The 25,789-nt window shown below is 42.8% G+C and overlaps 3 protein-coding genes across 7 annotated transcripts; 2 read left to right on the top strand and 1 right to left on the bottom strand.

The window, feature by feature from the left end:
• Positions 1–71: 71 nt before the first annotated feature.
• Positions 72–6,277, top strand: LOC128861550 (uncharacterized). 4 transcript variants are annotated; one of them, XM_054099753.1, is made up of 4 exons: positions 72–492; positions 571–682; positions 5,616–5,893; positions 6,189–6,277. In XM_054099753.1, the coding sequence occupies exons 1-4, from the start codon at positions 472–474 to the stop codon at positions 6,258–6,260; spliced, it is 483 nt and encodes a 160-aa protein (XP_053955728.1). In that variant the 5' UTR covers positions 72–471; the 3' UTR covers positions 6,261–6,277. The 4 variants fall into 4 exon arrangements, with proteins under 4 accessions (XP_053955728.1, XP_053955727.1, XP_053955726.1 ...); XM_054099752.1 differs by having other exon boundaries at positions 73–495; XM_054099751.1 differs by having other exon boundaries at positions 74–492; positions 565–682.
• On the bottom strand, positions 6,044–7,955 carry LOC128861549 (PH domain-containing protein DDB_G0287875). The gene has a single exon (XM_054099749.1). The coding sequence runs from the start codon at positions 7,834–7,836 to the stop codon at positions 6,373–6,375; it is 1,464 nt and encodes a 487-aa protein (XP_053955724.1). The 5' UTR covers positions 7,837–7,955; the 3' UTR covers positions 6,044–6,372.
• A 3,077-nt stretch (positions 7,956–11,032) lies between these two features.
• LOC128861548 (nuclear valosin-containing protein-like) lies at positions 11,033–15,292 on the top strand. Of its 2 annotated transcripts, none has more exons than XM_054099748.1 (11): positions 11,033–11,194; positions 11,345–11,468; positions 11,582–11,670; positions 11,747–11,921; positions 11,993–12,205; positions 12,281–12,675; positions 12,743–13,248; positions 13,320–14,214; positions 14,287–14,616; positions 14,716–14,934; positions 15,000–15,292. In XM_054099748.1, exons 1-11 carry the CDS (start codon positions 11,138–11,140, stop codon positions 15,078–15,080), a joined length of 3,084 nt encoding a protein of 1,027 aa, XP_053955723.1. In that variant the 5' UTR covers positions 11,033–11,137; the 3' UTR covers positions 15,081–15,292. The 2 variants fall into 2 exon arrangements, with proteins under 2 accessions (XP_053955723.1, XP_053955722.1); XM_054099747.1 differs by having other exon boundaries at positions 11,993–12,226.
• The last annotated feature ends 10,497 nt before the right edge of the window (positions 15,293–25,789 follow it).

Here is a 25,789-nt window from a genome sequence, read left to right as displayed (position 1 = left end):
AAAAAACAACAATCGATTTTTTGAAAATTCCAACTGTATATAACCCCTTATTACGAGAAAAAGAAACATCATTAGTTCTGAATCACTGAAGACCTATCGTGCAGCATTGACGCCTCCGTACTTCAATTTGCACCTCACCACTTGTTATCTACTTTTGAGCTAGTGTTCGGACAACTTCCGGTTATCGTACGTACCTATAATTAAACACATCAAGAAATAAAAAACAATAAATGCACTAATACCCTACTGAACTGGAGTAGTTACTCGTTAATCTAGAAATAGTACATTTTACTGCAGGGTATATACACCTACAACAGACCAGGAAGGAGCGCATGCAAGAATTCTAAACAAACAACTTATCGCGGGTTGCGCAAATTTCATAAAAGGCGAAGACACAGTAGTTTTTGATGAATAGTCGTGAATAAAACTGCTCAAAAGAGACATTTTGAATTTAGATTAATTATCAGCAAAATGCTAAAAAGACACAAAATTGTAGTGAGAAGACCGATTTGATAACGCTTTATGTTTTATGTTAATTTTTTATTATATTTTTATTTTTCTAAGTTACAGATTTTCGTTCTTTTAATGGGAATTGGACATCTAGCCGGGCAAGGATGCAATGTTTGTCAGAGTAACACCGCGGCGTGCATTAATGAAACATCATTTCATTTATGTTATGGAGGTACGTACATCTACATGCAAAACATTCATACACGCATATGTACATATGTACGTATATACAAGAGCATGCAAATATATGTACTTAGTCTTGCCATAAATTCTGTGACAACTTTAGAATTCGCAGAAAAAAGTTCCGTTATTTTTACCTTTGTTCGTATGCATTGTCTACTCACAAATTATACTCAGTTTCGTGGCATACTTCGCTGGTTAACAATGGAGTGAGGAGCTAAGGGGAGTCGCGCTGCAGTAATTGCATTACAAAAGTGTGGTAAAAGTGCAAGTTAGATTTACGAACTGCTGAAAAAACTTAATATTTCGAAAATGTTTATCGCACCATCAATCGATTTTTTCTCGAATGTCTGAAATGACAGACAAAAAAAAAGAAGTGGTTGTTGTTGTTGTTGTAGCAGTATCTTCGCCCTGTCAGTGTAGTGTAATTACGTCTTCGTCTAGCTCATCTAACGGTAGGCCCAGGAAACTAGCTGTTTCGACGGGTTGGGTCCAGAGGGAGAGGGGTGTAAGATGAGTGGGTTTGATGGGGCATATGAAAAGGTTAAGCTAGTGCGGGGTACCTTCACATTCCGGACATATGTTTAGTATGTCGGGGTCGATTCTGGATAGGTAGGAGTTTAACTTGCTACAGTATCCAGAACGTAATTGTGCCAAAGTTACGCGCGACTCTCGGGGAAGCTGGAGCTCTTCGTCTGCAATAGGTGGTGGTTGGACTCCGATAATGGCATTCGGAGGTCGGGAGCTTAAGAAGGTGGTAAGGGTCTCCCGATGAATGTCGTTAATGGCCTGTCTGTACACTGTCTGATCCTGGAGTGGTCTGTCTGTTTTGTCCTGGATCTCGTCCACGTAGTTGAGGAAGTGTCTCTTGATGTGCCTGGGAGGTGGCTCAGGCTCGAGCAGGTGTCTGCATGGGTGAGGCCTACGGTGACACCCAAGCAGAAACTGATTGCCAAGCATTTTGTTGTGCTCCTTAACAGGGAGCATGTGAGCCTCGTCATGCAGGTGTTGAATTGGGAACATCAGGAGACATCCTGTCGCGGTCCTAATGGCAGTATTTTGGCAGGTCTGGAGCTTCGTCCACTGCGTATCACTGGTTCCAGGCGACCAGACAGACGCGGCATAATTGAGAACCGGTCGGCCTATTGCTTTGAAAGTCGACAGCAACATTTCTTTGTCTTTGCCCCAAGCGCTGCCTTGTTGCGATTCTGTACTCTCGTTGCAATAGCGGTTGTGTGCGCTGAGAAGGAGAGCAAGCTGTCAAAGGTGACTCCCAAAATTCTGGGGTTATTTACCGTCTGAATTGGGGTATCATCGACGTGCACCTGAAGTTGCAGCTTGACCTCCTTTGTCCAGGTGGTAAAAAGGGTCGCCGTGGATTTAGTGGGAGAAAGTTTTAAGTTTCCCGCAGTGAAGAAGCGAGAAAGGCGGGCGAGGTAGTCGTTTACTTTGGAGCATAGGCCATCAATGTCATTGCCCGACGCCATTATCGTGCAGTCGTCGGCGTATGAGACCAGTGAAATTCCCTCTGGTGGCTGGGGGAGTTTCGAAGTATAGAAATTAAAAAGCAAGGGTGAAAGGGCACCACCCTGCTCCTTGCTTTATTTTTCTCTGTTTTGAAGTTTGGTCTCGAAATATCACCGACGAGTGACGACCACTCAGATAGTTCGCGGTCCACCTCTTCAGCCCTGGCGGGAGTGTCGACTGTAAAATGTCATCTAGTAGCGTGGCGTGGCTGACTGTATCGAAAGCCTTTTGTAGGTCCAACGCTACTAGGATAGTCCTCTAGCAGGGGCGGTTTTGGTTTAGTCCACGGTTTACCTGGGTGTTTATGACGGTGAGTGCCGTGGTGGTGCTGTGCACTCTACGGAAACCATGCTGATGTGGGGCTAGAGTCAGGTATTCTGTGAGGGGTGGGAGTAGAAGGGCTTCAAGCTCCTCCACTACTGGGGAAAGGAGAGTTATCGGACGATAAGACTCCCCTTGGTTGGCGGGTTTCCCAGGCTTCAGTAGTGGGACCACTCTCCCTAATTTCCACTTATCAGGAATGATGAGAGTGGCCATAGACAGGTTGAAGGCCTTAGTGAGGAATTCTACTCCCAATGGACCCAGCTTTTTCAACATCAGCATGTTTAGTCCGTCGGGGCCAATGGCTTTTGATGGTTTCATGTGTTTGATGGTCCCCTGAACCTCGTCGCTGGTGAAAGTAAGCGGTGCACTGTTTTATGGCAGTTTGTGCAACCGTCTGGTGGCACAACTTTTGGATCTGTCGACCGGAGGATGCAGTATGAATTGCCGGCTAAAATAGCTCGCGCATCTCTTCGGGTCCGACGAAGTACGACCGTTGAAGGTGATAGCCACCTTGTCGTTGTGCTTCGTCGAGTTCGACTGGGACCTTACGGTGAACCAGAGCTTGCTCACATCAGAGGTGAAGTTACAGGACTTCATATGCTCTACCCATTTGGTCCGCTTATGTTGGGTTACCAGTTGCCGGATCTCCGAATTGAGGTCCTTTATTCGAGGATCCCCGGGATCGGCCTGGCGTAGGCGGTCACGCTCGTTCGCCATAACGGCTGCTTCGGCTGGGAAATTGGGACGTAATTCCCGGATCCGTCCAGCAGGTATGAAGCGAACCGCGGCGGCTGTGATCGCCTTGCGGAATACGCGTTCGCCTGCGCGCACATCGATGGGAGTGGGTAGGGCTGCGAAGATGTCCTCAGTAAATTCCGCGAATCTGGTCCAATCAGCTTTGTTAAATTTGATGTATGACCGGTGATCCACGGAAACAAAGTCGGCAGGTCTCTCGATCGAGATGATAATGGGCAAGTGGTCTGATTCAAGCGATAGCATAGGTCGCCAGGTTATGCTATTTATCAGACCAGCGCTAGCAATTGTTATGTCAGGCGAGCTGCTGCAATTGCCCACTACCCTAGTGGGGGCGTCGTCATTTACAGTGCTGAACGTCGAATCGTCTATCTGCTCTGCCAATAGCTGTCCCCTACGATCATTTGGCAGGCTTGAATGCCAAAGATCGTGATGCGCGTTAAAATCACCTACTATTAATCGGTTTTCTCCCCTGATGAGCGCACAAATATCAGGGAGATATCCTGCCGGGCAGCAGGTGACAAGGGGGTATGTAGATATTAAATATTTCGAGCTCGGCATCGGCTGACCGGACAGCTATACCTTGACATTCTAAGGTGCTGTCCCTGCGGTCGATGCCTTCATCGATAAGACGATACTGCACTGAATGGTGTGCTATGAACGCTAGGCCACCACCGTTGTCTCTCTCGCGGAGCTAGCGTGCAGTTTTGTCTCCTAGACCGCAGCTATCTTGAATCCGAACCGGCTCATGAAGTCGACTATTTCGTCAATCTTGCTCGTAAGTCCGTTGCAGTTTAGTGGCAAAAGCTTGAAGCTTCGCGGGAGAATTGTCGTAGTTCAGGAGGTGAGGGATGCGTGATGTTGGTGGTCGTCATATGTGGTTCGAACCAGTGCAGCCATAAAATACGTTCGAGAAAGAATTCGCAGAAATCGCCCTAGAAAACAGAAAATCTTGTCCAGGTCAAGACTAATTAGAGATGATCTCCGCATGAAAGCGTTCCGTCGCCCAACTGGTCACCTCGACAGATGCAAGCAGCTATTCGATGACACGCGGTCAACGGCCATGGAAATATTACTTTCACAGATGAGAAAATGTCCACTTTTAAAGAAGTTCTTAATAAGTAAATATATGCTAAAACTTCTAAAGACGAAAAAATATTGTTGTTGTTGTTGTTGTAGCAGTATCTTGTTCTAAGGGTTCAGTGTGGCCAGCAGATGAGCCGTGGTTAAGCAGCAGTACTCTCTTCAATGGGGAGCGTTGGATCTTCCAGCAAGATTCCGCTCCAACCCATTAGGTAAAGGCCAGCAGTGGCTAAAAACAATATTCCTAGGTTCATATTCGCATAAGATTGGCCATCTAGAAATCCAGATCTGAATCCATTGGACTAAATACAGTTTGTGGTCAGAATTGGAGAAAATGACCTGCCGAAGACCGCACAGAAATTTGGAGAATCTCTAACAATCTAGTGACGCCAATATCCATGGAAAAAGTACGCGCTCCAATAACTGAATGGCCTAATCTTTAGAAGGATGGTATAAAAGCAAATGATCACCTTTCGAATGAAAATTAATTTTTTTTTCAATATTTACATGATTATAAAGAGTTTTCCAATAACAGGTGTTATTTTGGAATGAACTGCGCTATAGAGAGATGATTAACGATTTTTTATGGCCGGAATTGGATGGTATTGATGTGGACAACATTTATTTTCAACAAGACGGCCACACAAGCAAAGAAATCATTGATCTTTTACGGGAAAAGTTCCCGGTCCGTGTTATCTCTCGAAGAGGTGATCACAATTGGTCACCGAGATCTTGTGATTTAACACTTTGCGACTTTTCTTCAAGATGGAATTCATGAGGCTATCGAGGGCATAGGGCAGCCACCTTGCAATTCGGTTATGGAAAATTTTATGAAAAGGATATTGTCATGTAAGCGTGGTCGTGGTGGTCATTTGCTTGATTTTATTTTCCACTATTAACGGCATACCTTCCTCTTTACCATATAATGAAATAAACATCCGATCATTTATATTAAAACAATAGCATTTTTCTTTGAATATCAAAATAACACCTCTTATTGGAAAACCCAATATATGAAACTAACTTCAAAAAGTATTTATTTTTATTTTATAACAAATTATACAATAATAAATTACAGTATAAATTAAGAAAAGCGACACTAGCTACGACGCTTTCAGCCGTAGTATTTTAATTGCATATCTACAACGGACTTAACTTGTAACAGAACTTATGGCAGGACTATATATATGTAAAACTTTAAGTGCATAGTAATCATTCTCTTTAAAACTCTCTCGCAGGTACTGTTCCCATAACTGAACAGACATTTCACTGCGACGATGGTCTTGTCTGCTCGGATCAACCAAATATTTGCTTCCAGAGCGGTGGGGCCACCGCCAGCTGTGGCGACACTTCCAGTTGTGGTTTATGCAATGAAAATAATGTTTTCGCATGCACCAGTCGTAACACATTTGCCTTTTGTTTTGGCGCAACACAGCCGACTAATGTGAACGGCACCTGTCCCACAGGTCGAGTATGTGACGCATCTACGCAAGACATTTGCGTCCTACAAGCGCAGGTATGTGAAATAAAATAAATTAATGTATATGTACGCATACATAGGTACATATTTGTATTAGTACTTGACTCATCAATGCCAAACATAACTTGAGTTCTACGTTATCAAAAGATAAAACGCAAATCCTTTTTATATATAAAAAATACTTTTATTTAACTTAATGTATTACATAGGAAAAAGTTTTTCTATATAAGTTAATTATATTAAGCATTTTATATAGACATTAAAAAATTATGTTTTTTATTCCAAGTTATAAAAAATTATATACATACATACACTTTTTTCTATTCTATAGAATACATCAATTATCTGCAACTTGGATCAGCCGGTAGCCACAACTGCCCTCGATGAAACATTGGCGCATTGAAGGCTAGAGAGGACCAATATAGTACTTATGAAATAGAGTAGTTCATTAATAAACCTTTATCAAATATAGTTCTAATTTAATAACTAATTTAAAAAACTTGTCTTATCAATAACTAAAGGTCTTCTTCATCATCGACAGAATTCGTAGCATCGTCAAGCCACAACCGTACTTCTGCCATTGCTGGCAAACGGAAACGCCATTCATCGCTTATATATTTATATACTTCCTCGCCAAGTTGTAGTAAGTCTATTGCTACTCGTCTTTCATCTGGTTTCCAATTACGATCAGCACTAGCGAACATCTCCATACGCAGTAATGCAAGCATTGAAGATGAAATATACTTTTTAACACCATTAAAAAGTTGTGCTTTTGATAGAGCGTTATTGGCTGTAGCTGCAGGCTGTCGGCGGCTGGCAGCAGCAGTTTCTATTACAACTGATGATGTTGCTTGGCTTGTAGTTACTCCATTTATTTCTTTTTGCTTGTTTTGTTTCTCATATTCTTTGCATTTTTCACGTAATTGGGCGTTCTCTTTTTGCAGACGAAGATTTTCTTCTGATGATTTGTTTTTTAATTCAAGCTCATTTTCATGAGCTTTCAATTTGGTCTTCACTTTTCTCAATTCCGTTTTGGTACTATTCAAAGTATTTGTTTTGTTTTTTAATTCTTCTCTAGATTTCTCGAGTTCCTCCTCCAGCTGTTTTATGCGTTCAGCCATTTCCTCCATAGTTTCTTCACCCTCTTCATCTTTATCTTCCAGCTGCTTCATTAGATCTTCATAATCCTCATTAAGCAAAATATTGTCTTGAATTTCAATATCCCGTTCATCTACACAAGTTTCGTGCTGAACTAAATCGTATTGTTCGTCATCAAACGCCGTTGCCTCATCTAATTCTTCTTGTAAAATATTTGCATCTGAGTTGACAGGAAGATCCAGCATAGAACAGTTATCACCGATATCTATTTTCATAATTGTATGTGGTAATGTTATTTCCCTGGTTGTAGAAGGTATACTTCTGGCCTCGGAATTTAATATCTTCATTTTTTTTGGAATTTTAGTATCCTCAACTTCTTTTGCTGCATCCCAGTTTCTCTTTTTACTTTGCAGCTTAGCTTCGTCAGGATTTCCCAAAGTAATATTTTTTTTAGCGATGTACTCACTTGGAATCAAGTTGTCGTGCAGTGTAAAAGGGAAGGTATAACTCGGGGGTGGGATCAAATGTTTAATAGTGCAGATCGGTATTTTAATTAACTCAGGTCCACCATTTTCAGCCGCTTTAGAGTAGTCTAACGCCATATCTTCATTGAGTGGCATCAGTGTGGGTTCCACCGACTTTTTGGGCATTATCCGGTCTCTTCTATAATTCTTAAAGCATTCAACTCGGAAGTGTCTAGCACAAACTACTCGGTTTCTTTGAAAAGTCAGTGGCATTTCAAGATATTGCATCGTGTCGGCTAAGCTCAACCATCGAATGTAGCGCTCCGGGTCGTTTATGGGGAAGTGGAAGAAATGCATGCCGGGAAATTTACAAGTCCCAACAGGACAATCACGAAATGCACAGCGACAGCCACCCATATTTAAAGATACTATTGCAATTAAGTGGTTATTTCACTTTATAGAATTAAACTCTTCTAATATTGCCTATACCAAATTGTTTGTTTACACTACACTTTGCAAATGTGCAACGCTTTAAACCAAATATGCATCGATTAATAGTTTAATGTATATCGAATACTAGATATTTAAGAGGCACTTACACGTCACAGTGCAGGCAAGACCTTTATGCTATGCTCTCACGCCACGTAATGTGTCGCTCGCTATATTTATTCGCGTAATACTTTGTTTCATAATTCACTTTAAAAGCTCTCCTTCTTGATCTTTGTTAGGCGCCTTAGGTTCGGCAATAAATAGTAAGTGACGAATAGACGATTTTCATGTTAGTCCAACGGTTGCATGAAAATTAAAATGTTTTAATATTTGGTAGGGGGAGTTAGCGGTTGCACAGTGAGTTGAAACGTGTATACGCAGAATGTACAATAAACTTTATTTGCATTTTTCTTTTTAGTTGTTTACACAGACAATTAATAAAAAGAAATACAAAAAATAATATTAAAGTTTTTCTTTAATTTCAAACAAAAATTTAACAAATATAAAAATACTAATAAAATTGTTTTTAATAAAATTGCAAAAAAAAAATTTATTTAATATACAAAATAAAACCTCATCAGTTATTATTATTGAAAAAATTTTAATTGACTCCTGAAGCAACAACACGAAAACGAGAATAATAAAGTTGGCAACGCGTTGTAGGTATATCATGCTAGAAGGTGCATACTAAACAGTCGCCCAACTCATTGTAAGACGTGTAGATACAACGGTAGGAGCGTGTATACTCTACATTACAATCAATTCTACCCATACATGGGCATGTTTGCAAATGTTAAAGTAACTAAATTTTTTTTTTATTCTAAGGCATTTTGGAAACAATGCTACTGTGTGGATGAGTATGATTAAAACAAGAAATATAACATCAGTTATTTTGTGGATGCAGAGAGTGCACATGACATCAATCGTACAAACAGAGGATTGGAGAATTTCTGTTTATACCTGGAAAGTGCTTCCAGAGCTTTAAATTAAATATTAATGTAAATGAGAGGCCTTAGAAAAACATCTTAAAATATATGACCAAATAGATTCAAACGATTTTTTAGTTCCACCGATGGTGACAGCTTCAACTCTTTAAGTAAATTACTACGCGAGAATTCGTCTATTTTCAAGTTAAAAATTGTGAGACCATATTCTCTATCTTGTTGGTTAAATATATTCCTCCTCTAAACATCCATTAATATATAATATTTTCAAGAAAGTTGTTGCCCTGCTTATAGTTATGTCTAATCGATTTCTCAAGAAGTATGGAAGTATATGTACATATTGCACAACATTATAGCTCACGTGATGTTTGAAACAATATTTGAAATAATGTTTCGGTAGCTATCAACCACGCTTAAAGCCCGGCATACAGGAGGAACATTGTTTCAAACCAAGGTTACGGCTAAATTTGGTATATAGTGCGTTTAACAGTCGATTTATTGCAATGTTCAACGCAACCGTTGGCGCTATACGTTTTCGTATTATGGGCGTATGTTTACGTTGGTGAGTGTGAGCGCCATAACTTATAGCCGCGGCAGAAATATGTCGGATATCATATTTGAAAAATAAATTCCATGCAATTATCTACCAGAATATAATAAAAAAATCATTTCAACAATATTTCCGTTTTGTATTATCATTCTAATTTCTCAAGCTCTTAAAAAGACACACATTTTATTAAATGCAATGAAATATAACGATATACTTTCTTAATATTTTTAGTTAAAGTTTTGGCGTTCGTAATTAAGGCAACATTATTGCGTTCATTAGTAATTTATCCAGCGATTGAACACAGATGTGTTACATGAATAAAACCAACTTGACGTAATATATCGTATTCGATAACCGTATCGATTATTGCTGCCATACTGGCATACAAGTTATGCTCGATAAGTCTACTGAAAGTGTAAAGCAGTGCAATAGCCTGCTTCAGTAACTATTTAGCATGACACACTTGTTGGTAGTGTAATTGATCGATACACTGGTAGTCGACTGACGTGTTCCATTCCATTTCATTATGAATACTCCATTTGAAATGGAATGGGCACGTACTTGTATTACAGAGAAATATGTAGGATCAAGTTACCACGGAACTAAAAATTCAATAGTTGTTTAACAATTTTAAAGTTTTTGTATACACATTTTGGTTTTTGTTCTTACCTTCTAAATATTGCCCCAAAGAGTTATGCACTTGAATATATATCTTGTAATTTCTCTCATTATTTCGATTAAAGCTAACCGAATAGCTGTTTTTCGACCAATCGCGTAGTTTGGAATTAATCGTTGTGTGGTCATTATAATCGACAATTCTATCGATATCTTATAGTGCTGCCGTCTGGATTCGTATACTTCCAAATTTAAACTAAACTATAATAATACATAGCCATTATTATATATTTCATAGCCAGAAAATTAATAATTTATATGAGTAATGTTTCATTTTAAAATTTTCTAGATCCTTGTGGCAACTTCAAAAAAATGTATACAGCAATGAGTAACAAAACTGAGTAATAAAATTAGGCACCTACTGTGTCAGTCAATTACGTGTAATCGCGTCCACATTCAACATTTTTCGATTTATCGCATTTATTGTATTGTTAAGTAAATAGCTAAACATTTCTATTCCTTCTAAATATTTCGAGTACTAATTTCCATGCTGCAATATTCCAGCAGATTATACAAGTAATTCGCTTTGAGATGCGAACTTCTTATTTGGTTAATAAAATCATATGTTGCAAAACCAACTACCTAGCAATTTTGATGTTTCTCAAATGCTATCACTTTTAGTAAACTTGTCTTGTTCCATGTATTACAAAGCTCAAAAGTATTAACATTTGTTATACAGATTAAAAGACTTAGCTTGACAGTCAGGCACCAATCAACTAGTGAAGTAATACCTTGTGTACATTCTTCTTGTACTCGAGTTTCTCGCGTTGTGTCAAAACTAAATGGAAGCGAAAATTGTAAGAAGAAACGCCTTAAGTGTTAGGAAGTTTGCGACACAAAAACAATTTACAGAGCCTTTGCCAACTAATGGCCATAGCAGCTCTGTCAGTGTAAGCGTAGAGTTAGGTATTAAATGATTTCATGAATGTGGCCATTGCAGTGAGCTCTTCAAATTTTCTGGCATCTCTGTGAATTAAACGCTTTAGTAGCGGGCGTCGGGATTTTGATAAAAGTTTACTATATTTTCAGCTGCCCAATATCGTCTAGAAAAGGCATAAAAATGAAGAAAAGTAAACCTGTGCTACATGATCCTCTAATAATTAATCGCGTTAAGCAGGTATTTGTTGAAAATAGCGTGTGGTTTTGCTCGTTTATATTTGAACAATTGTTTGAGGTTATGTTTCTGGGGCTTCAAACAATTTATTCCGGCTACGCAAAAGAGTACATGTTTATATGCTAATATTTCTAAATGGGTATTTTCTTACAGTATTTGGAAGAAAACGTAGATAAGAAGTTTTTGGACGTGAGCGTGATGACCAGACAGCTGATGGAGCGTTATCCGGATTACACACGTCGTAAACAAGCGCCATTTCGAGCTCTAGTTGAGCAAGGTGAGTGTTTGTTAGTCGCGCTCTCAATAAGAACCTTGTAATAATATACGATAAAAGCGAACAATTTCTCACTAATCGGTGGAACATTTTCTTTTTTTTTTTTAATTTTTTAGCTTATCGCGTTGTGTCGCATAGTTACGGTTTGGAAAGTCAGCCTTCAAGCGGAGAGGATTCGGATGGTTCTGATCTGGAAGTAATGGATGTAAGTGTGATACGCTGAGTCATTATATGTTTTAATTATTTATCATCTTTATCCAACTTTTCTAATTTTCATTTAGGATTCTGTGTCTAGCAATTTGATGAATAATTTAATGAATAATCTCTATCAAAAACCCAAGGGAAATGCTTCAAAGTCAGCAGTGACAAAACAATCTGCCGGCGAAGCGATTGATATCAGCAGCGATGACGATAGTGCAGATGATAATTGTGCCAATGGCAAGTCAACTGACGGAAGTATGTAGAAAAAAGAAATCTGAAGATTTACACATATTTTTTAATCTTTGTATTATTTGTCTACGAAACAGATCTCAATGCCACTAGTACAACAAAATCTTACTCCGGTGTTATACTTACGAAATCCAATGTTCCACCGGAATCATCTTCCAAGGGATCGTCTACATCAGCCACCACAGATTCCACGGGCGGTATGTCTGTAACATCCGGTGCCCAGAAGCGTCACGAGTTTCCGGAGTCAACTGACCAGCATCAGCAAGAACAACAACAACCAAATAAAAAGCGTAAGTTGGAGATGAATGGAGGTATATCTCTTTTATATTCAAACGCCAATTTGAATACACGTTTAATATCATTAGAAAAGAACGAGAGGTCTTCTCAACCATACGAGAGGGTTCATAATGAGCATCAGACCCATCCATTACGCCAACAAAGTCAGCGTTTCAATCGCTTATCCAATTACAATCATCAAAACAGCGATCCAGCTTCAGTTCCCTTTCCAACTTTGGCCTCTAATCAAATAAATCAACTACGTCAGCGCAAATTCAAAAAGGAGGTTTCCCTTCGGAAGTCACGCGAATCTTTCCAAGACATTGGTGGCATGGAAAAAACGTTGAAAGAACTTTGTGAATTATTAATGCATATAAAATCACCGGATATTTATTTTGTATTGGGGTTAATGCCACCACGTGGCTTACTACTACATGGACCACCCGGTTGTGGTAAAACTCTGCTTGCACATGCCATTGCTGGGGTAACTATTCCAAATTCAAAGATGACTTTAATCTGTTCACAGTTATTAACGAATTGCTTTTTTTTAGCAACTAAATTTACCTTTGATTGAGGTCGCTGCTACAGAGCTGATTGCTGGAGTGTCGGGCGAGTCGGAAGAACGTATACGTGATGTATTTGAGCAGGCGACTATTTATGCACCTAGCGTTTTGTTCATCGATGAAATTGATGCTATTTCTTCAAATCGCTCTATGGCACAAAAAGATATGGAACGGAGAATTGTATCACAATTGATTAGCAGCTTAGATAATTTGAAAATGACAGAAGATGGTCAAAGTGTTTTGGTAATAGGCGCAACCACACGACCTGATGTCCTTGATCCGGCATTACGTCGTGTTGGACGTTTCGATCATGAGGTTGCTATAGGCATTCCAACACGTAAGGATCGCAAAGATATATTGACAATAATTTGTTATGGTCTCTCAGTGGACTCTAAATGCGACTTCGATAAGATAGCAGAACTGACACCAGGCTATGTGGGTGCTGATCTCTTGGCACTAGTTTCACGTGCTGCAACTATCGCTGTTAAAAGGAAGTACGTTTTTTGATAAATGTGTTTTAAGCTCTTATATGAAAATAATTCTAAATTGCTTCTATATGTATCAGGTGTGCAGATTGTATTCGCGCTTTTCAGTTAGAATCACAGCGCAATATAACCATAGTTGATTTGGACGATGAAGCAGATGAAAGCACGGATGCTAGCAACAAACAAGCTGATCAAAACAAATCTGCCAAAGGTGAAGTTTTAAATGCTGCACTTTCCAAGTCAGTCGACGGGCAAACAGTAGATGAAGAGTCAAATAAGGAACCTAACGGGGCTCTAAAGGAAGCTACAGCAGATGCCGAGAAAAATACGGAAAGTAATTCTAATGGACCATCGACGGAGAAAGTATCAACTTCAGAAAAAAAGGTTACGGAAACAATGGATGTTGACGAAGAAGGCGGAGATGTATCCAAGGCCGAAGAAAATGCAAACAAAACTACAAATGCTCAAATGGCGGACAGTAGCGAAAAAATGTCGGAAGTGGTTTCCACCACAGACAACAAAAAATTAAAGGATCCTCCAAACACATCAGCGTCTAAGGCGAACATAGCAGAAGGACAAAATATTCCAGAACCATCACTTATAGAGCTTTTGAATTGGTTAGATAATCCACCTACCGATTTATCATATGCTACGGAATTCTGCATAACATTAGAAGATTTCTTGGAAGCTGTTAAAGTCGTGCAGCCGTCATCGAAGCGTGAAGGTTTTATAACAGTGCCTGACGTGACGTGGGCCGATATCGGCTCACTACAGGGCATACGTGAAGAGCTGCAGCTGGCAGTGCTGGCACCTGTGAAATTCCCAGAAAAGTTAATTACATTAGGTTTGACAGCGCCCTCCGGTATTCTGCTTTGTGGTCCACCTGGTTGTGGAAAAACATTACTTGCCAAAGCTGTAGCCAATGAGGCAGGCATTAATTTTATATCTGTTAAGGGCCCCGAATTAATGAATATGGTAAGTATATTTTATTTTTTTTTTTCAAATTGCAACACTTTCAACGCCATCATAATTCATATTTTCTCGTAGTATGTTGGTGAAAGCGAGCGAGCGGTGCGGGCATGCTTCCAACGTGCACGCAATTCGGCGCCGTGTGTAATCTTCTTCGACGAATTTGATTCACTATGTCCGAAGCGTTCGGATACAAATGAAGGCGGTTCGGGAACGCGTGTTGTTAACCAATTACTTACCGAAATGGATGGCGTTGAGGAGCGCAAAGGAGTTTATATTTTGGCAGCAAGTAATCGGCCAGACATTATAGATCCCGCTATTTTGCGACCCGGCCGTTTAGATACCATACTGTATGTGGGTCTGCCACAGAAAGAAGAACGCGCCGAAATACTGCAGGCTGTAACAAAGGTGAGAAATGCTATTTTCCAATTAGCGGAGTTTTCACAAGACAACTGAACTTATTCTTCTAATTTTAAATTTACATACATTTTTTTTTATTCATTATAGAATCGTACAAGGCCTGAATTGGCAGAGGATGTAGATTTTACTGCATTAGCTGAAAGTACAGATGGCTACACCGGTGCCGATTTGGCAGGTCTCGTGCGGCAATCCGCCATGTTGGCTTTGAAAGAGTCTATCCACAATCCAGACTCGACCGATTTGCGCGTGCGAAAGGAACACTTTGATCAAGCTCTGAAACTTTTGCGACCTTCAGTTAGCGCGCAGGTTTGTTAGGCGATGCACACTGGCACTTAGAAATTAAAATTTTGATAATAAATGTTTTATTTCAGGATCGTAAAACATATGAAAAATTGCGTTTGAAGTATGCGGCCCCAAGGATCCCGACAACCATGACGGAAAACGCTGAATAAATATAGGCATACATTAAAAAAAAAAGTTAGTTAACGATTGGCAGATGATTATTGTAGTTCCGCATTTTATGCATCTATAAAATATATGTACAACAGCATCAGATCTTTTTTGTTTTCAAGTTACAAAGTGCCGAACTTGAGTATAATTTTGTATTAACAAACTATTCCGTGAATTCAAGTTCGATGTATTTTGTAAATCGTTAAATCATTCACCATTGGGTTACAAATAAACAGATTTGTGTATGTTTAGTATTGGTAATACAGATTAAATGCTAAAGTCGTGCAAACAAATGCATTCTACATGTTTGCGATCAATAAATTTTTTCTTGTGCTAGATGGAAATCATTTAGCATCAAATAAAGAATTCCACAAAACAAAAGAAATGCTTATGTATGCCAATAAAACTCCTAGCATACATAGAGGGTTTGATTGAAAAGTAATGAGCCTCCCCGCGCGGAGCGTCTGTCAAGCGATCAACCGAATCGGCTGGTGGGGAAAAATGATCGTTGGACCTTCCCCTTCGACTGGAAACCGGTCCCAGTTCGCTGGCAACAGCAGTGCAGTCAACATCGCTCCGCGCGTGAAAGCTGTTTTAAAAGTGTGTTAGGATTTTGCAGTGGCTAAAAAGCAGTGATCGTTGGAGCAACGTTACTCGATCAAATTTTGCGTAAAGCTAAACAGTTTGTACCTCCAGGACGCGACATTTTACAAAGAAGGGCTGTGTTCGTAAATGCAACATGACGCGCAAACTGCAATTGCATAACAATCAGAACGTTCAGAAATGCCAATATGGCAGCACTGCAATAATCAAGCGTTCAAAAAGACAACAATTCTATTGTTGTTGTTGTTTTTTTTAACAGCAAAGTTAGCCCTGTCAGTGTAAGTATATCATCGGTCGTCTTCGTCTAGCTCATCTAGGGGCAGACCCAGGAAATATGCTGTTTCGACGGGTTGGGTCCAGAGGGAGAGGGGGGTTAGATGAGTCGGTTTGAGGGGGCATGTGAAGAGGTGGTTAGTGTCGTGCGGGGTACCTTCACATGCCGGACATGTGTTTGGTATGTCGGGGTCAATTCTGGATAAGTCGGAGTTTAACCTGCTACAATATCCAGAACGTAATTGTGCCAATGTTACACGAGTCTCACGGGGAAGCTGGAGCTCTTCATCTGCAATAGGTGGTGGTTGGACTCCGATTACGGCATTCACAGGACGGGAGTTCATGAAGGTGGTAACGGTCTCCCGGTGAATGTCGTTTATTGACTGTCTAAATACTGTCCGGTCCAGTAGGTTTCGGTCAGTTTTGTCCTGGAGTTCGTCAGCGTAGTCGAGGAGGTGTCTCCTGACGTGCCTGGGAGGCGGCTCAGGCTCAAGCAGGTGTCTGCAGGGGTGAAACCTGCGGTAACACCCCAGCAGGAACTGCTTGCTAAGCAATTTGTTGTGCTCCGCAACTGGGAGCATTTGTGCCTCGTTGTGTAGATGTTGTATGGGTGACATCAGGAGGCACCCGGTCGCTGTCCGAATGGCGGTATTTTGACATGTCTGAAGCTTTGTCCACTGCGAATCACTAGTACCAGGCGACCAGACAGGCGCAGCATAGTTTAGAACCGGCCGGCCAATTGCCTTAAATGTCGAAAGCAACAGTTCTTTGTCTTTGCCCCAAGTGCTGCCGGCCAGCGATTTGAGGACCTTGTTGCGATTTTGGATTTTTGTGGCAATTGCGGTTGTATGCGCAGAGAAGGAGAGCAAGCTGTCAAAGGTTACACCCAAAATTTTGGGGTTATTTACAGTCGGAATTGGTGTGTCGTCGACTTTTACCTTAAGGGACAGCTTGACCTCCTTTGTCCAGGTGGTGAAAAGGGTCGCCGTGGACTTGGTGGGGGAAAGTTGGAGATTCCTCGCAGTGAAAAAGCGAGAAAGGTCGGTGAGGTAGTTGTTCACTTTGGAACACAGGCCATCGATGTCATTGCCCGACGCCATTATCGTGCAATCGTCAGCGTATGAGATCAGGGAAACTCCCGCTGGTGGTTGGGGGAGCTTCGAGATGTAGAAGTTAAAAAGCAAGGGTGAAAGGACACCACCCTGCGGTACGCCTTGCTTAATCTTCCTCTGCTTTGACATTTGATCTCGAAAAATCACTGACGAGTGCCGACCGCTCAGGTAGTTCGCGGACCACCTCTTTAGCCCTGGCGGGAGTGTCGACTGATAAATATCATCTAGTAGCGTGGAATGGCTGACTGTATCGAAAGCCTGCTTTAGGTCCAACGCTACTAGGACAGCCCTCTCGCAGGGTCGGTCTCCTTGCCGCGGGGATGAGGCTTAAGTGGCGAGTTAACCCCATTCTATGGAGATTAACTTACCACGAACTAAGAGGGCAGCTTCATATAGGAATTGGGTATCCACTCATCCGCGGAACGGCGGAATTGGTGGCCACCCAAGTACTATGTGGAGATTACCGTACCGACAACCTGGCAGGAGGGATAAAATGCATTTCTTTTCTTAATGTGGAGGCTAAATAAAGATATTTCTGCACGAGGTAACCCACTTTTGGGAAATCCTCCCGTCGAGCAATCGACGGCTCGGGCATCGGATGTGCAGGCCCGAACCCCACATTCCCCTATGACCGGAACTGACACCCAGGGTTCCGGAGGAAGCGCACTACTAGTGGTGAAACATGGCACATTGGATATGCCAATGGAGAGCCGAGTGAGTGTGAGCGATACACCGCCATCGAAACGATCTGAAGCAACTGAACAAGTTGTGGAGGATGTGGAGATGGCGGACAATCTCTCAGTAGACTCAGACGGATCTCTGGTACCGAGTAAGTCTTTGACAACGGTTAAACCTGGTGTGAATCAGGTAAGTACCGGTAAAAAGACCGAAGTTATTGGAGAGTCGAACGCAGGTGTTGGTCTAACCGCAAGGCAGATCAAACGAAGAAGACAGAAGGCGAGGCAAGCCGAAGCACTAGCTAAGGCAAGGACTCAAGCTCCGTCAACTTCGACACCTGTAACGGAAACGGGAAAGCGTGGCAGAACAGAGGATTCCTCTGTAGCGCTGCGCTCTTCCGGAAACGAAACGGGGTCTGTGCCAACGACCGGGAAGAGGAGGAAGGCAAAGAAGAGGAAAGTTGAAAAACGCAATTCGGAAATGCCTGCATCCTCGACCCCATCCAAGGCAGACAAACCTTTGCCTGACAAGGCAGAGGCTAAGGGACCTCAAATGTCGAATGACACTCTTCCGTCAACGTCTGGCGAATCATTCGCGAGAATGGCAGCAAAGGCAATGACGGTGGAGATACATACCGACAAACAAGATGGTCTACTGTCCAAAGGGCAACAAGACTATCTTGACAGCTATCTGTGGAAAGCTATCGGTGAGTCGAAAGACGCGCCGACTTTCGAGGGGAAAAGCGTGGTGGACGGCATCGTAAAGGTGCACTGTTCCAATGCTTTTTCCCGAGAATGGCTAGAAAAAGCGATAGCAAAAATCCCAGCCTGCGAAAACAGCAAGTTTATTCTTGTTAAGAGTAGCAAAGAAAGGCTGGTACGAGCGAGTGTCTGGATTCCGGGTCCTTCCTGTAATTCAGCAGAACTCCTCAAACGCATCCGTGTTCAGAATAAGGATCTTGACACGACTCTCTGGAGAGTATACTCGTGCACCAGGCAGAAATCCGCTACCACTTCGGAGGCGGGTTCCCACCTGGTACTGGGTATCGATCTTGGGTCCCTCAAGGTTCTTAAGTCGAAGTACGGGTGCCGTCCCCACCTACATCTGGGGCGGATCCAGTTCCGCGTCCAGGATAAGGTGGAGGACAAAGCGTAAATATACTCAGTCTCATGACTGAAGTAATATTTACACAGATAAATCTGCAGCATAGCAAAGCGTCTACGGCTCTCTTGTGCCGTAGGCATGCAAAACTGCAAACAAACCCACACATAATACTTATACAAGAACCATGGGTATGTCACAAGCGTATCTGTGGTCTAAGTACTATGTCGTGGGGACAAATACTTCATTGTGAAGGGAATGTGAGACCGCGAGCATGTATTATCATGCATGTATTATCAACACACGATGTTAAAAGAGCTATGCTCCGGAGATATCGTTGCTGCAAAAATAAAGTACTTGAAAAGTGGGAACAGTGTCGAAGCTATTATAGTTTCGGCCTACCTACCCTACGACTCTTTACAGCCACCTCCTTCGAGGGAGCTAAGAGCAGTGGTCAAGTACACAGAATCCAATAATCTGGGGCTAATAGTGGGCTGTGACGCAAACTCACAGAACATTGTGTGGGAAGCAGCAAATGCAACCCCAGAGGTCTCAAGCTACTGGATTTTATCCTGTCATCCGATTTGGTCATTCAAAACACTGGTAACAAACCAACTTTTGTGACCAGAAGGAGACAAGAGGTGATTGATTTAACACTTACCAATAGGTCTGTTGGAAATCAAATCAACCGATGGCGAGTTTTGGAGGAGGACTCTCTTTCTGATCATCGTCTTATCGAATTCCGACTGGGAATTGACACAATATCAATACCTTCCGGTAGGAATCCTCGAAATGTGGACTGGGACAGGTATGGTGAGCTTGTAACAGAGCGATTACCAAACCTGAAAAAACTCAAATCAGCAGAAATGATTTGAAGATGCGACTAAGAAATTAGAAGGTACTTTAATCAATTGCTTTGAGGAACTGTGTCCACTCAGGCAAAGCAAACAGGGGAAAGCGGTTCCTTGGTGGAACCCTGAACTGTCGAAGCTTCGTGTACGGTCCAGAAAACTTCTTAATAAGGCCTTGAAGACCAAAACAGAAGAGGACTGGGCCAATCATCGACTTACACAGAGAGAATATAAGAAAAAAGTACGGCAAGCCAAACTTGAATCCTATAGAAATTTCTGCAGTAACGTCGAAGAAATGAGGGAAACAGCGAGACTTTGTAAGGTCCTTCATTTAGACCGCTCAGTAAGGCTGGATTCCATTCGAAAACCTGATGGTTCATACACCATTTCCAAATCGGAAACGTTTAATGCTCTACTCGAAACCCACTTTCCGGGTAGTAGAACTATCTCTGAAGTTGAGAGTGGCATGAACAACAACGGTGGCAACGGTGGAACCTCTAGGTACAGTGGGTATATTGCTAGTCGGATAGTGACAAGGGAATCGATAAGGTTTTCCTTATCTTCCTTTGAGAACTTTAAGTCCCCTGGACCTGACGGAATATATCCAGCAATGCTTAAAAACGGAGGAGACAGGCTGATTGAGGCCCTGAAAAGGATCTTCACAGCCTGTCTTGCATTTGGTTATATACCATCCCAATGGCGACGCGTAAGAGTAGTATTTATTCCGAAACCAGGAAAAGATGACTATTCCCTAGCAAAAAGTTTCAGACCAATCAGTTTGACATCGTTCATGTTGAAAAGTCTGGAACGAGTGGTGGAGAAACATATTCGAGTGGGGGTATTGCCGAGAAGTCCACTTAGTAGAAATCAACACGCTTACCAGAGTGGAAAATCATGTGAATCAGCCTTACACGATCTTGTTGGCAAGATTGAAGCTGGGCTGGAAGCTGACGAATACACAATGGGAGTGTTCGTGGACATTGAGGGGGCTTTTGATAATGCCACTTTCGGCTCGACATGTTCTTCTGCCGAACGACACGGAGTTAATCAAGCCATTATAAAATGGATATACTCCATGCTCTCTGAGAGGCTGTTAAGCGCTGGTGGGAGCGATGACGAGCAAATCACAGTCAGGGCCAAGCAAGGATGTCCCCAAGGGGGTGTTCTTTCTCCGCTGCTGTGGTGCTTCGTCGTAGACTCCCTATAAGTGGAGATGCAGGAACTCGGCTTTCACGTCCAAGCATATGCGGACGACGTCTGTGCGCTAACATCGGATAAATCCTTAAGGAGGCTTTGCACGAACGTGCAGAGGATTCTTGACAAAATCGATGATTGGTGCATGAGACAAGGTCTTTCCGTTAATCCGAACAAAACAACTATAGTCTTGTTTACGAGAAAACGGAAATTGGATGGACTCAGTCTTCCAACACTGAAAGGTGTGACACTTGGTCTTTCCAACGAAGTTAAATATCTAGGAGTAATCTTGGATAAGAAGCTGACTTGGGAGACACACGTTTCACTGAAGGTGAATCGTGCATTGAAGATTTTTCAGCAATGCCGTAGAGCCTTTGGCAAAACTTGGGGTCTGAAACCTGCTGTGGTCCTATGGATATACACGGCACTTATCAGACCAATCATCACTTACGCTTCTGTGGTCTGGTGGCGACGGAGCATGGTTAAGTCCACAATCCGGGAACTATACAGGCTGCAAAGAAGTGTATGTTTATGCATCACGGGTGCCATGAGTACAACCTCTGGAGATGCCCTAAATGCTATGCTTGATTTGCTCCCCCTGGATCTTAAGATACAACAGGAAGCAATAAAAGCTATGTGTAGACTCCATAAATATGGTTTCTGGCACGAAGATGGAGCTTCGGGACACAGAGAAATCTTTAAGTTGCTGTCGGAGCAGTATCCACTGTTTTTGGCACCTAAAGATGACCTGATACCCACAGTTTCATTCGGAAGGAAATTTGATGTCAGATCCAGGAGGCATGCAGGGAGGTTTGACGGATATTTTCTTTACCGATGGGTCCAAGACTGAAATAGGGTCTGGAGCCGGATGGTACTTAAACGATAGTAATAAGTATCACTACGCTATGGGGGGAATGGCAACTGTTTTCCAAACAGAAGTTTTTGCCATCCTAAAAGTAGCCGAATGGATAATCGAGAGGAGATGGAGCGGGAAACAGATTGGAGTCTTCAGTGACAGTCAGGCTGCATTGAAGGCCCTGGAGAACGCGAAGCAAACCTCAAAGATTGTTCAAGAATGTAAGAAGAAGCTTAATTCTGTCGCAAGACAGAACAGGCTTGTACTTATATGGGTTCCAGGACACTCCGGTGTTCAAGGAAACGAAATTGCCGACGAATTGCCCAACCGTGGATCAGCGGTGCCCCCACAGGGACCAGAGCCAATAATCGGAATCAGTCCCGCAGGAATCAAGAACTGGATCAACGATTATGTAGGCAATCTACATAAAGAGCGATGGTCCGGTCTAGAACGCTGCAGAACTGCAAAGTGTTTTGTGACAAGTCCGAACAGAAAACTGTCAAACTTTCTACTAAAACTTAGAAGGAAAGACATTCGGTTGATGGTCGGCATCATTACAGGACACAACCCATGGGGTCAGCATATGACCACCATTGGAATCATCGAGGACCCGGTATGCCTGTCGTGCTTGGAGGAGGCGGATAGCACTGAGCACTTTCTCTGTGAGTGTCCTGCCTTTGCTAGAGCGCGACTACGAGTATTGGGTTCCGATGTCATGAGAATGAGTATTATTCGTTCTCTAAAACTGGAGGATATTTACAAATTTGTCAAAGAATCTGGAAAATTCTCACAGGACTAACTATCTCTATCTCTGTCTCTATTCTTTCCTATCTCTTTCTATGATACTTTTCTCCCTCCCTCCTTGACTATCTACCCCCTTTCCAGAGCTTTAAATACAATGGGCTTTTTTTTTTTAGCCTGAGTGTTTTAGGAGCCACCAAATCTCCTGGTGCTCCTTGGCTCGACCTTTTCAAATTCAAATTCAGGGGCGGTTTTGGTTAAGCCCGCGATTTATCTGGGCGTTTATGGCGGTGAGTGCCGTGGTGGTGCTGTGCACTCGTCGGAATCCGTGCTGATGTGGGGCTGGGGCCAGGTGTGTCGTGTAGAGTGGGAGTAGGAGGGCTTCAGGGATGTCCTTATAACATCCAGCTGGGATGAAGCGAGCCGCAGCAGCTGTGAGCACCTTGCGGAATGCGCGTTCGCCCACGCGCACATCAGTGGGGATGGGAAGAGCGGCGAAGGTGTCCTCGGTGAATTCCGTGAAGCCGGCCCAATTAGCTTTTTTAAAGTTAAAATAGGACCGGTGATTCGCGGAAACGAAGTCGGCAGGTCTCTCAATCGAGACGATAATGGGCAAGTGGTCTGATGCAAGCGATAGCATAGGTCGCCACGTTATGTTATTTATCAAACCCGCGCTAGCTATTGTTAGGTCAGACGAGCTGCTACAATTGCCCACTACCCTGGAGGGGGCGTCGTCGTTCACAGTGCTGAATGTCGAGTCGTCTATCTGCTCTGCCAATTGCTGTCCCCTACGATCATTTGGTAGGCTTGAATGCCAAAGATCGTGATGCGCATTAAAGTCACCTACAACCAATCGGTTTTCACCTCTGATGAGCGCATCTATATCAGGGTGATATCCTGCCGGGCAGCAGGTGACAGGGGGTATATATACGTTAAATATTTCGAGCTCGGAATCGCCTGACCGGACAGTTATACCTTGACATTCTAAGGTGCTGTCCCTGCGGTCGATTCCTTCATCGATGAGGCGATACTGCACTGTGTGGTGGACTATGAACGCTAGGCCACCACCATTGTCTCGCTCGCGATCGTGTCTGTGCACGTTGTAGCCATCCCTGGTGATCAGAGATGACCTAGCGTGCAACTTTGTTTCCTGGACCGCAGCTATTTTAATACTGTGCCGGCTCATAAAGTCGACTATCTCGTCGACCTTACTCGTAAGTCCGTTGCAGTTAAACTGGAGAAGCTTGAAGCTTCTCGGTGAGGTCAGTGTAATCCGGGGGGTGAGGGACGCGTGGGGTTGTCTACGTTGGACCTGCTGCGCAATCCACTGTGGTTGTTGCGGCCTGATGGTGGTGGGCGGCCGCGCCTCCGGGGGCGGTAGTGGGTGCAGAGCTCTGCAGCAGGGGGCAACGAAGGCAGTTGTCCACTCACGGGTGGTGCGCAGGCCGGAACATCTCCGAAAATGGCACCAGCCACTGCAGGAATTGCATTGGACTGATACCAGATTCCGAGGTATTACGGTCTGACACACGGAACAGACTGTACGGGGGACCAGGAGCTGCTGGTTTGTCCCCGCACTGGGGTTGGAGCAGGAAGGGATGGGAGGGGTTGAAGGGGAGTTGTGTTGCTCCGATAGGCTCCTCACCGTGGAGGTGTGGGTTGTGGTGGCGGTTGGTAGTGCCGGCCTATCAGGGGGTGTGGTAGCCGTGGAGGCATCAGACGCCTGTTGGCGGGAGCAACACGTGGCCACATACCGTGTGGACCACTCCCTGTGCGACTTAAGGCCTGAGCAGGTCTTAAGGTGGCTCCACCCGTTGCACTTGTTGCACCTAACCGAGGTGGAGTTCGGGTGAAGCCGTTGATGGCAGACGCAGCAGTAGAATACTTCTGGCCCAGGGTTGGATTCGACTCCAGCCCTGAGGAGAAGCATTTGGAGCAGGTTTGCTGCGAGAGTTTGCTCCAGTGACGTAAGGGGTGGGGTGATATACGATACACTAGACAGGGCTAGTGTACTGGGGCGGCAGCCCTTGGTCGGGAAAAACCCGAGTCATTCCGGTAACGTAGAACCGGCTATGCTGTTAAAACAACAACAACAACAACAACAACTATTCTATCGGTTGTCACTCATAATTTCTATCAAAAAATTGTTTATTGCATTTAACTACGATGTCTGATGAAAAGTAAGTGCAAAACTGTTTTATTTTAATTTTTGTATTGAAATTTAGTTAAATTATGTTAATAATAATTGTATAAATTATTATTTTTAAATTTTTAGTGAAAATCTCAGTAATGCGGAGACACAGTTATTGCTGAGAGTACGGTTGAATATGGAGGACGAGTTTAAATCGGGTAGAAGGGAAAAAAATGTATTGTGGAAGAAAGTTGTGACCGAAGTTAAAAATGTAAATCCCAATATAAGACTGGACGTCACCACAGCGCAGAGAAAATTCTTAAATCTCTTGGTAACGTTTAAGCGCATTAAGAAAAGAAATAATTCTTCCGGTAGAGAAGCTACATCCTGGAGGTATTTTGAGGACTTCGACGAAGTTCTCTTTGACTTCAATAGCCTTCTTTTTCTTAAATTTAAAGAAAATCTATCTTTTCTTTGCTCACAAATTTCGTCTAGTGTTAGATTCAGCAAAATTTCCATTTTAGTATTATATGAGTTCAAAAATGCAAACAAACGTATTTGCAAATTGTCAAAAATTGTATAAGAAGTATCAAATGTCAAACTTGCAGTGTTGCCACTGATGCTTATGCTGCAAGTCATGTCGCATTTACGAACACAGCCAAGTGCTCCTTTGGCTGAAAAACCGCGTCGCCCGGGTTCGGCCCGACCTCGTCAACAATTGGACCCTTCATCACGACAATGCGACGGCGCACACCGCCTTCCTTTGCACCTCCGCATTGGCCAAGATGGGGGTTCCGGTGCTTCCCCACCCTCCCTACAGCCCAGACCTGTCCCCTCCGGACTTCTTCTTGTTCCCGCGCCTGAAAAGAAAGCTGAAGGGGAGGCGTTTCGACTCCATCGAGGCGATCCAAAAAACTGTGACAGTCGAATTGAACGCGATTCCGGGGGATGAGTTTAAAAAAGGTTTCCTGCAGTGGAAGGACCGCTACCAGCGGTGTATTGATGCTCAAGGGTCCTATTTTGAAGAATATTAGTTGTATAAGCCAAAAGGATTAATAAAACTGCTTAAAAAAAATTAGGCTCATTACTTTTCAATCAAACCCTGTAGGTGTGCATACGAAATAAAGTGCGCGTATTAGTCAATCAAAGTGCATTGTCTTTGGTACATCTA

The sequence above is a fragment of the Anastrepha ludens genome, chromosome 4 (assembly GCF_028408465.1).
Source record: "Anastrepha ludens isolate Willacy chromosome 4, idAnaLude1.1, whole genome shotgun sequence".
Classification (NCBI taxonomy): domain Eukaryota; kingdom Metazoa; phylum Arthropoda; class Insecta; order Diptera; family Tephritidae; genus Anastrepha; species Anastrepha ludens.
Note: the sequence above shows the minus strand (reverse complement) of the source record. Positions and strands in the feature narration are given on the sequence as shown.

Coding starts and splice junctions, on each gene's coding strand:
- LOC128861550 (XM_054099750.1), top strand. CDS start 472: ATGCTAAAAAGACACAAAATTGTA. Junction 683..5,615: donor ATTTCATTTATGTTATGGAG/GTACGTACATCT, acceptor ACTCTCTCGCAG/GTACTGTTCCCATAACTGAA. Junction 5,894..6,188: donor TTTGCGTCCTACAAGCGCAG/GTATGTGAAATA, acceptor TCTATTCTATAG/AATACATCAATTATCTGCAA.
- LOC128861549 (XM_054099749.1), bottom strand. CDS start 7,836: ATGGGTGGCTGTCGCTGTGCATTTCGTGATTGTCCTGTTGGGACTTGT.
- LOC128861548 (XM_054099747.1), top strand. CDS start 11,138: ATGAAGAAAAGTAAACCTGTGCTACATGATCCTCTAATAATTAATCGC. Junction 11,469..11,581: donor TCGAGCTCTAGTTGAGCAAG/GTGAGTGTTTGT, acceptor TTAATTTTTTAG/CTTATCGCGTTGTGTCGCAT. Junction 11,671..11,746: donor CTGATCTGGAAGTAATGGAT/GTAAGTGTGATA, acceptor ATTTTCATTTAG/GATTCTGTGTCTAGCAATTT.